General features: G+C 41.1%; 1 protein-coding gene across 2 annotated transcripts in view; it reads right to left on the bottom strand.

Annotated features, from left to right (window-relative positions):
- The window catches only part of LOC308297723 (serrate RNA effector molecule homolog B-like), an 83,995-nt gene that overhangs the window by 3,684 nt on the left and 68,215 nt on the right, over window positions 1-12,096 (bottom strand). For both annotated transcript variants that reach the window (XM_080741277.1, XM_080741278.1), the window contains 2 exons: window positions 11,768-11,848; window positions 2,368-2,518 (listed from right to left, as the gene is read on the bottom strand). In XM_080741277.1, coding sequence (XP_080597403.1) covers window positions 2,368-2,518; window positions 11,768-11,848 — 232 coding nt within the window. The remainder of the gene's footprint in view (window positions 1-2,367; window positions 2,519-11,767; window positions 11,849-12,096) is intronic.

Here is a 12,096-nt window from a genome sequence, read left to right as displayed (position 1 = left end):
ATGTCCATAAACTAGTTGTGAGAGGCCTGCAGATTGAAGCCTCTGTAATGTCCATAAACTAGTTGTGAGAGGCCTGCAGATTGAAGCTTCTGTAATGTCCATAAACTAGTTTTGTGAGGCCTGCAGATTGAAGCCTCTGTAATGTCCATAAACTAGTTGTGAGGTCTGCAGATTGAAGCCTCTGTAATGTCCATAAACTAGTTGTGAGGTCTGCAGATTGAAGCCTCTGTAATGTCCATAAACTAGTTGTGAGGCCTGCAGATTGAAGCCTCTGTAATGTCCATAAACTAGTTTTGTGAGGCCTGCAGATTGAAGCCTCTGTAATGTCCATAAACTAGTTGTGAGGTCTGCAGATTGAAGCCTCTGTAATGTCCATAAACTAGTTGTGAGGTCTGCAGATTGAAGCCTCTTTAATGTCCATAAACTAGTTGTGAGGCCTGCAGATTGAAGCCTCTGTAATGTCCATAAACTAGTTGTGAGAGGCCTGCAGATTGAAGCCTCTGTAATGTCCATAAACTAATTGTGAGGTCAGCAGATTGAAGCCTCTGTAATGTCCATAAACTAGTTGTGAGGTCTGCAGATTGAAGCCTCTGTAATGCCCATAAACTAGTTGTGAGAGGCCTGCAGATTGAAGCCTCTGTAATGTCCATAAACTAGTTGTGAGAGGCCTGCAGATTGAAGCCTCTGTAATGTCCATAAACTAATTGTGAGGTCAGCAGATTGAAGCCTCTGTAATGTCCATAAACTAGTTGTGAGGTCTGCAGATTGAAGCCTCTGTAATGTCCATAAACTAGTTGTGAGGCCTGCAGATTGAAGCCTCTGTAATGTCCATAAACTAGTTGTGTGAGGCATGCAGATTGAAGCCTCTGTAATGTCCATAAACTAGTTGTGAGGCCTGCAGATTGAAGCCTCTGTAATGTCCATAAACTAGTTGTGAGGCCTGCAGATTGAAGCCTCTGTAATGTCCATAAACTAGTTGTGAGGTCTGCAGATTGAAGCCTCTGTAATGTCCATAAACTAGTTGTGAGGCCTGCAGATTGAAGCCTCTGTAATGTCCATAAACTAGTTGTGAGAGGCCTGCAGATTGAAGCCTCTGTAATGTCCATAAACTAGTTGTGTGAGGCATGCAGATTGAAGCCTCTGTAATGTCCATAAACTAGTTGTGTGAGGCATGCAGATTGAAGCCTCTGTAATGTCCATAAACTAGTTGTGAGGCCTGCAGATTGAAGCCTCTGTAATGTCCATAAACTAGTTGTGAGGCCTGCAGATTGAAGCCTCTGTAATGTCCATAAACTAGTTGTGAGGTCTGCAGATTGAAGCCTCTGTAATGTCCATAAACTAGTTGTGAGGCCTGCAGATTGAAGCCTCTGTAATGTCCATAAACTAGTTGTGAGGTCTGCAGATTGAAGCCTCTGTAATGTCCATAAACTAGTTGTGAGAGGCCTGCAGATTGAAGCCTCTGTAATGTCCATAAACTAGTTGTGAGGCCTGCAGATTGAAGCCTCTGTAATGTCCATAAATTAGTTGTGAGAGGCCTGCAGATTGAAGCCTCTGTAATGTCCATAAACTAGTTGTGTGAGGCATGCAGATTGAAGCCTCTGTAATGTCCATAAACTAGTTGTGAGGTCTGCAGATTGAAGCCTCTGTAATGTCCATAAACTAGTTGTGAGAGGCCTGCAGATTGAAGCCTCTGTAATGTCCATAAACTAGTTGTGAGGTCTGCAGATTGAAGCCTCTGTAATGTCCATAAACTAGTTGTGAGGCCTGCAGATTGAAGCCTCTGTAATGTCCATAAACTAGTTGTGAGGCCTGCAGATTGAAGCCTCTGTAATGTCCATAAATTAGTTGTGAGAGGCCTGCAGATTGAAGCCTCTGTAATGTCCATAAACTAGTTGTGTGAGGCATGCAGATTGAAGCCTCTGTAATGTCCATAAACTAGTTGTGAGGTCTGCAGATTGAAGCCTCTGTAATGTCCATAAACTAGTTGTGAGGTCTGCAGATTGAAGCCTCTGTAATGTCCATAAACTAGTTGTGAGGCCTGCAGATTGAAGCCTCTGTAATGTCCATAAACTAGTTGTGAGGTCTGCAGATTGAAGCCTCTGTAATGTCCATAAACTAGTTGTGAGGTCTGCAGATTGAAGCCTCTGTAATGTCCATAAACTAGTTGTGAGGCCTGCAGATTGAAGCCTCTGTAATGTCCATAAACTAGTTGTGAGGCATGCAGATTGAAGCCAAGTGGAGAACTTCCGTTGCAGTTTGTCTTTAAACATGAACGTAAATAATGATGTTGAATGTGTGTCTGTGTGTGTGTGTGTGTGTGTCTGTGTGTGTGTGTGTGTGTGTGTGTGTGTGTGTGCGCTCTCTCACCTTGAGCAGGAGGGGGGAGGGGCTTGTTCTCGGGGAGGGCGGGTCTCTTGGTGTCCAACAGGAAGTTGTTGAAGAATTCCACTTCCTTCCTGACGCCAGTCACCTTGTCCCCGTGCTTGTTGAGGATGTGTTTACGCACAAACTCTGGAGCCTGTGCACGCACACACACACACACACAGAGACATGCACACACACACACACAGAGGCGCGCGCACACACACACACACACACACACACACACACACACACACACACACACACACACACACACACACACACACACACACACACACACACACACACACACACACACACGATAGATGCGTTTCATTAGCATGTTTAACTTCTTATAACTCATTCGTCACTGTCTGGCCAACCTCTTAACTCCATTTTTGTCATAAATCAGGGCTATTGAACACCCTTTACATCTGAGTGTTGGTTAAAATAATATTGAACCAATGGAAATTAGTAAAAAGTGCTTGGGACAAAACCTCCTAACTCCACACTTTCTGCCAAACCAGCTAACTCCACCCGATTGGCAATCTCTTTTTTTCATCAATATGTGCTATTGAACACCCTTTACGTCTGTGTGTTGGTTAAAATAATATTGATCCAATGAAAAGTAGTAAAAAGCACTTCAGTCAAAACCTCCTAACTCCACTTGAGCTCATTTTCCAGAAAATGAACATTTTGAAGTTAGGAGGTTTTGGCCCAACAACAGAGATATCATATATCTTGTTTTTACCGAATTCCATTTCCATTGATGTCATGTATTTTGATACGTTCGTTGTGCTTCTTTTATTGACCCTCTATATCAGCTATCAAATGAAGAGCCAGTGTGTCAACATACATGTTAATGACACGCCATCAATGCTGACATATTTAGATTGTCAGGACATTGTTATAATGATCATTAGAATTTGCTGCAAATTAAGTAACTTAATTTAATTGACCACGTGTAAACAATATTTGATTTTAAAATGAAAAATCCTCTCACACATACTTCTGCCAGTGTGCCAGTGATCACCCTCCCCTGTGCCAATGTTGGCAGGCTGCCTAACCCTGGTCTATATGAAGAATGTATTAAATTGCGTTACAACAGAGTTATCTGGAGTGTCACAGTGAGTATGAAGACGGTAACATGTCATTAGGTTGAACACCCTTTGGATCGACCACTAAAACCTAACCTTAACCCTAACCTCAGTAACTTGCCGACGCTGTACGACCCAACGGGAGTTCGACCGATGGGGCAGTCCCCGCTGAAGACGACATTAAGAGGTTCATGGCATGCATCACACGGGTTAAATAGTTTCTGAAAATGAATAACTCTAGGCTACAGTAGAGCTATGTAGCTGCATAGAGCTATGTAGCTGCATGGCCTGCCTGGACTTTGATAAATGACCTACCCTACCAGTCAAAAGTTTGGACACAGCTCTTATTCAATGTGTGTGAGAAGCTGTGTCCGGTACCCATTACAACTAGAAAAATATTGTTCCTTCGAAACAATTGTGGGCTCGCTTCAAGCCAGAAAACAATGGCTATAAAAGTACAAAATGTCAAGATCGCAGGCAGTGCTCTCTTTGACGTTACTGACGTCAAAGATTGGTCCATTTTGTTCCAAAAATGTGTTGTGCAAAAGTTGACCCGCTGGTGGCGCTATAACAGGCCAATGTAAGAAGGGTGGTATCTGTTCCTTGACCTATTGGGAATGTGCTTGCAAGATTTCACGCACATTGCAGGCTGTGTTCATGATTTGAGGTGTTTTTGGCTTTGGCCACTTTATCGCTGCTTGCAGCTATATTCATTATTATTATTTTTTTTTGTGTGTGTGCACTTCATAGGCATATTAGATAAAGGTCCTTAGATTGTGTGTAGAATGTTTCATGCAAATTGCAAAAAAAAATCCTAACGGGTTTAAGCGTTTCACAAACTGCTCAAAATGATATAGCGCCCCCCTTTGGCCAATTGGGGTAAGATTGGTTTTAGTGATATTTGGACTAACACTCTACATCTTTGCCAAATGCCATGAACATGTTACTTTGCATGTATGATTTAGAGGCAGAAGAATAATTTGCATAAAACTGCAATATTCATTGAATTTATTTAAAAAAGCATGTTTCAATTTTAAAGAAATCCGATCTGACAGATCTTTAGATATCGGTCCAAAGTTCACGTAAAAAAAGTTTTGTGCACGTGGAGCGAAAATTCCAAAATAAAAGCGGGTTTACGCGTTTTACAAACTGCTCAAAATGGCGGAAAATGGAACTGCCGATTGAATTAGATCTACAAATCATGGGGATGGGACTGGCTTTAGAATTAGATCTACAAAGCATGTGGATGTGACTGGTTTTAGAATTAGATCTACAAATTATGTGGATGTCACAGGTGATGGATTTAGAGCTACAAATTATGGTATGGAACTGCCGATTGAATTAGATCTACAAATCATGGGGATGGGACTGGCTTTAGAATTAGATCTACAAAGCATGTGGATGTGACTGGTTTTAGAATTAGATCTACAAATCATGTGGATGAGACAGGTGATGGATTTAGAGCTACAAATTATGGTATGGAACTGCCGATGGAATTAGATCTACAAATCATGTGGATGTGACTGGTTTTAGAATTAGATCTGCAAATCATGTGGATGAGACAGGTGATGGATTTAGAGCTACAAATTATGGTATGGAACTGCCGATGGAATTAGATCTACAAATCATGGGGATGGGACTGGTTTTAGGATTAGATCTACAAATCATGTGGATGTGACTGGTTTTAGAATTAGATCTACAAATTATGTGGATGTCACAGGTGATGGATTTAGAGCTACAAATTATGGTATGGAACTGCCGATGGAATTAGATCTACAAATCATGGGTATGGGACTGGTTTTAGAATTAGATCTACAAATCATGTGGATGTGACTGGTTTTAGAATTAGATCTACAAATCATGTGGATGAGACAGGTGATGGATTTAGAGCTACAAATTATGGTATGGAACTGCAGATTGAATTAGATCTACAAATCATGGGGATGGGACTGGTTTTAGAATTAGATCTACAAATCATGTGGATGTGACTGGTTTTAGAATTAGATCTACAAATCATGTGGATGTGACAGGTGATGGATTTAGAGCTACAAATTATGGTATGGAACTGCCGATGGAATTAGATCTACAAATCATTGGGATGAGACTGGTTTTAGAATTAGATCTACAAATCATGTGTATGTGACAGATGATGGATTTAGAGCTACAAATTATGGTTTGGAACTGTCGATGGAATTAGATCTAAAAATCATTGGGATGGGACTGGTTTTAGAATTAGATCTACCAATCATGTGGAAGTGACTGTGTGTGTGTGTGTGTGTGTGTGTGTGTGTGTGTGTGTGTGTGTGTGTGTGTGTGTGTGTGTGTGTGTGTGTGTGTGTGTGTGTGTGCGCGTGTGAGTATGCATGTGTATGTGTGCATACATGCGTGCGTGCGACCGTGCGTCCATGTGTTCCCTGGACCACACTTTGAGAACCAGATAAATAGCCGATCTACAAGCTCACAAAGTTACACAGTGCAACTTATTGTGAGCTTGTAAATCATGTGAGACCACTGACTCAGCACTGTAATTAAAGTTAACTAGAAGCTGGGTCGGCGACCTGGCCAACTCGGAACAATGTAAATAGGGAATGAATGCCCCGCCCTTTAATGCAAACCCCATTATACCTGTTGTCATAGGACCCGTTTTGACCATCTGTTTGCCTGTGTCCATTTATGCCCATATATGGAGATATCTGTTATCTGTCTGTCTGTCAGCGTCCATTTTATGTCCATATATGGAGATCACTGCAGATATAGTTCTGGGTCCATTTTATGCCCATATATGCCCATATATGGAGATATCTGTCTATTTGCGTCCATTTCACGCCCATATATGGAGATCTCTGAATCTGTCTGTCTGTGTCCCTTTATGCCCGTATATGGAGATCTTTGTGATTCTGCGTAAATTTTATGCCCATATATGCCATTTGCGTCCATTTTATGCCCATTTATGGAGATCTCTGTATCCGTCTGTCTGTGTGTCTGTCTGTGTCCCTTTATGCCCGTATATGGAGATCTTTGTGATTCTGCGTAAATTTTATGCCCATATATGCCATTTGCGTCCATATAGTTCTGGGTCCATTTTATGCCCATATATGCCCATATATGGAGATATCTGTCTATTTGCGTCCATTTCACGCCCATATATGGAGATCTCTGAATCTGTCTGTCTGTGTCCCTTTATCCATTTTATGCCCATATATGGGGGCATTCATTTTATGCCCATATATGGAGAACGCGCGTGCCCGTGGGACGAACGGTTCTCATATGGGGGCATTCATTTTATGCCCATATATGGAGAACGCGCGTGCCCGTGGGACGAACGGTTCTCGAGATACGCGGATTACCTACATACATACACACTCACAGAGATTTTTTGTTGACTCATGTGGCGTACGTGATGTCAGAGCCTTTTATGAAGTGATGTCACAATGAGTCAGAGCTTTCGCCGATTTCCTCAGAAACAGCCTGATGTCAACAATCAACCCCGCATAAGGAGATTCCGAACGTTTCGCGCCGGTTCGGGAAAACCGCTTTCACGCCCATATATGGAGAACTCTGAATCTGTCTGTCTGTGTCCCTTTATCCATTTTATGCCCATATATGGGGGCATTCATTTTATGCCCATATATGGAGAACGCGCGTGCCCGTGGGACGAACGGTTCTCATATGGGGGCATTCATTTTATGCCCATATATGGAGAACGCGCGTGCCCGTGGGACGAACGGTTCTCGAGATACGCGGATTACCTACATACATACACACTCACAGAGATTTTTTGTTGACTCATGTGGCGTACGTGATGTCAGAGCCTTTTATGAAGTGATGTCACAATGAGTCAGAGCTTTCGCCGATTTCCTCAGAAACAGCCTGATGTCAACAATCAACCCCGCATAAGGAGATTCCGAACGTTTCGCGCCGGTTCGGGAAAACCGCGCGTCGGGTCGGGTCGAGACCCGGCACTGCACTCCGTGCCGCGGCGGGGAACGCGCGTGCCGAATCTGAAGCCGGTGGGACGAACGGTTCTCGAGATACGCGGATTACAGACACACACACACGCAGAGACTTCTCGCATTTATAGATAGATAAGGAGCACCTTTGCTTCTGAGCTGTAGAACTGTTTGTTCAAGATATGGGCCATATCCATTGGTTTGAATAGGGAGCGCAAGTGTACGAACTGATCGCTCTCCCGGAAACACGAAAAGTTGAAAACACATAGTCTTTGCTCGGGGAGTGGCTCGGTGAGTGGCTCTACGAACATTGCGATTCTGATGTTAAAAGGATCAATAATGTGCACATGAGAGCAAGCTAGAAATGTTTGGGGGAAAATAAAAAAATTCCGAAAACCAGAAAAAAATGACTTGAGGTGAATGGGGCGTCTGAGGCGCGACCCGGCACTCAGAGGGCCATAGATGAAATTCTGTAAGTCTCTGTTTTATTTTAGTTGCACTTTACGAAACACGACGAGCGTGGCTACAAACGTGCCAAAAAACATGCATACATTTTAAATATTCTGGCCGTGAGGATGATTCGTTCAGAGAACTTCATTACTTTAAGAAAAAATCTCCTCCAATCTAGCCACACTCTATGAATGGTTTTCCCGCCAAAAATACCCCCCAAATACCCCAAACCACTCTACCTTTGGACTGCGATTGTGGAAGAATGGTATGACGTTTTCGAATACCGTTTGAACCATGAAGAAGTCCAAAGGCGTGTGAGCGTTTTTCAAGTTTGAATCGCGTTCCTACGTAAAAGTATGCCAGAGTAATGAGGCTATAAAGTTTTGTGAAAAAGTGAAAATTTGAAAGTCAGATCCCATTCATTCTCTATGCGATGAAAGATTTATGAATAAAGTTAAATATTTCAAACAGTATAAACTTTTAAATAATTTCGAAAACAACAATGAAACTTCAAACCTCGCTGAACATTTCAAAGTTGGAACGAAGTTTTTATGTGAAAGTATGAAAGAGTTATAAGAGCACAAAGAATTTGCACCAGAAAAGTGGGCACTTTTTTGCATAGACTCCCATTATAAGGAGGAAAAATTAAAGTTTAAAAGTTAAATATTTCCAAAAATATGAAATATTTTGAAAAGAAAAATATAAGCACACATCACTGTAGAAAGCTGAACATGTTGAAGTTGGAACGAAGTTTGTAGCACAAAGTGTGAGGGAGTTGAAAGCGGACGAAGAAAGGGTACGGAACCTTGGAAGTTATAAATTTATAAATATAAACTGGGGTATAACAAGCTGGACTCGCCTTCAGCGAGCCCACAATAAACTGGGGTATAACAAGCTGGACTCGCCTTCAGCGAGCCCACAATAATGACAATATCTAAAGTGTGCTCGCCTTATAGGCGAGCCCACAATAATACACCCAGATATAGCAACAAAAAGAAAACACCACCAATATAACTATTATAATGAAATGAAGGTGAAGGGAAAGACACAGGGTGGTTTGGTAAACACGGCCCGGAGCAGCGGAGCAGCCTTGCTGAGCCACACTCAACAAGCTGAGAGGACGACGAGGCAGCCGTTGGAGGAAGTCAACACTCATTCTAGCTCTGCTCCCCCAACATAACTTCCTGTTGAGCAACGGATTTCAATCTTTTTCACATCAAGGTCCATTATGTATTCATCATTTGATCCACAGAACCACCATTTGATGACGTTTAACCTCTCAGAGCCAAAACGTATACAAATATTTTGTTATCGTTGGATCAGATTTATATTGCAGAACCTTGTTGTGTTTTAGGAGGACCGGGCTGTGGACCTTTTGCCCCGTGCTATGCTCTAATGAGCAAGGTCTGTACCACAATTACCCTCATTAAAAGTATTAAAAATCGATTAATTGCTCAGCCCTACGTTCAAGCAAAAGGTTTTTTGGTGAAATAATTGTCTGGGGATATTTTGTCTATCACCGTCACAGGACGCAGCAATTGAGAAATATTGTCGAGGGATACTTTTTCTGTGTCTGAACCGGGCACCTGATATTGAGGACTTTGCTTGAGGTCTGTTGTCTGTATTACCAGAAATGCTAAAAGCCTGTATTAGAAGTGTTCAATAAAATTCCTTTTCTACAAGAGAAGTCATAAGAGGATGTGCTTATTTCTTCAGACGTTGGGGTCTGATCTCAGTGAGTGAGAGTAGGCCCATTGTTACTATAAATAGATCAGGGCATATTGCTGTGAGCATCCTGAACACAGAATGTTTTATAGTTTCACTTTACACTTGGTCTGAAAGCATCTGTGCAGGGCCCGCTAACACCAGGCTGCAGCAGCACTCCTACACAGTGGGTTTACTTTCCAAGGGTTTTAGGTTGTTGCTGGAACTATGGGGCTGCAGAAATTATTAATGTTTTCATTTCTTCTCATTTAGTCAGGCCATCACTACAGGGATTAATTAAGTATCTATCTATAGTAAAACATATGCACACTACAGTAGCGGCTGAAAGTATTGGCACCATTGCATTTGTAAAACAGAAAAGAAATCTTCCAGAAGCTTGGCAAATGAAAACATATTTTGCATCAACATAGAGTATTTGGTTTGCAGAGGAACACAACATAAAACTAGAATAAATACAGAATCCAAGCTCATTCTACACAGACATTTGCATAAATACTTAAATACACTGTAGTTGAATTTCAAGCAGGCTGTTCACCTGGAACTCACCTGTGGTGAGTCCAAGTTGACTTTAATCTTTAGTAACCACTAATCCACCCAGTTTAATCTTTAGTAAGCACTAATCCACCCAGTTTAATCTTTAGTAAGCACTAATCCACCCAGTTTAATCTTTAGTAAACACTAATCCACCCAGTTTAAGCTTTAGTAAGCACTAATCCACCCAGTTTAATCTTTAGTAAACACTAATCCACCCAGTTTAATCTTTAGTAAGCACTAATCCACCCAGTTTAATCTTTAGTAAACACTAATCCACCCAGTTTAATCTTTAGTAAGCACTAATCCACCCAGTTTAATCTTTAGTAAACACTAATCCACCCAGTTTAATCTTTAGTAAGCACTAATCCACCCAGTTTAATCTTTAGTAAGCACTAATCCACCCAGTTTAATCTTTAGTAAGCACTAATCCACCCAGTTTAATCTTTAGTAAGCACTAATCCACCCAGTTTAATCTTTAGTAAGCACTAATCCACCCAGTTTAATCTTTAGTAAGCACTAATCCACCCAGTTTAATCTTTAGTAAGCACTAATCCACCCAGTTTAATCTTTAGTAAGCACTAATCCACCCAGTTTAATCTTTAGTAAGCACTAATCCACCCAGTTTAATCTTTAGTAAGCACTAATCCACCCAGTTTAATCTTTAGTAAACACTAATCCACCCAGTTTAATCTTTAGTAAGCACTAATCCACCCAGTTTAATCTTTAGTAAGCACTAATCCACCCAGTTTAATCTTTAGTAAGCACTAATCCACCCAGTTTAATCTTTAGTAAGCACTAATCCACCCAGTTTAATCTTTAGTAAGCACTAATCCACCCAGTTTAATCTTTAGTAAGCACTAATCCACCCAGTTTAATCTTTAGTAAACACTAATCCACCCAGTTTAATCTTTAGTAAGCACTAATCCACCCAGTTTAATCTTTAGTAAGCACTAATCCACCCAGTTTAATCTTTAGTAAGCACTAATCCACCCAGTTTAATCTTTAGTAAGCACTAATCCACCCAGTTTAATCTTTAGTAAGCACTAATCCACCCAGTTTAATCTTTAGTAAGCACTAATCCACCCAGTTTAATCTTTAGTAAGCACTAATCCACCCAGTTTAGTAAGCACTAATCCACCCAGTTTAAATGGAGTAAAAGTAATATGTTTTTTTACTCCCTTTTTTCACTGATGAAACCTGAATAAAAAATGTATAAATAATAAGCTACAAAAACTATCACAAACACAACAGTAGATATATGTCAGTTTCATCAACACATATAAACTAGACTAAAATGTACAGGGAGGGGCTGTAGAGAAGAGATCCAGTAGAACTAAAAGAAAAGCTCTTTTATGCTTGTCTGCTACAACACATTGCTCACAACGCATCGCAGTTTGAACATCGGCTATGCAACCGAGTGTAAAATCAGATATTACCATGCCATCAACTGTACGTTTAGTCGAATAAAACTAGACTATGACAAACGAAATCAAAATTTGATGTCAAAATCAACACTGAAACAAACACTCATGCACGCGCGCACACACACACACACACACACACACACACACACACACACACACACACACACACACACACACACACACACACACACACACACACACACACACACACACACACACACAGTACCTTAAACTTCTTGCCACTCAGAGGACAAAGCCACTTGTCTTTTCCCAGCTCCTGAGAGTTGGCTGTCAGGAACTTCTCCACCTTTAAGATGTTAAAACAACAACAAAACAAACACATCAGACATTTCTCCACCTTTAAGAAGATGTTAAAACAACAACCACAAACACATCAGACATTTCTCCACCTTTAAGATGTTAAAACAACAACCACAAACACATCAGACATTTCTCCACCTTTAAGATGTTAAAACAACAACCACAAACACATCAGACATTTCTCCACCTTTAAGATGTTAAAACAACAACCACAAACACATCAGACATTTCTCC

This window comes from Nannobrachium achirus (genome assembly GCF_963921795.1).
Source record: "Nannobrachium achirus genome assembly, chromosome: 14".
NCBI classification, from domain to species: domain Eukaryota; kingdom Metazoa; phylum Chordata; class Actinopteri; order Myctophiformes; family Myctophidae; genus Nannobrachium; species Nannobrachium achirus.
Note: the sequence above shows the minus strand (reverse complement) of the source record. Positions and strands in the feature narration are given on the sequence as shown.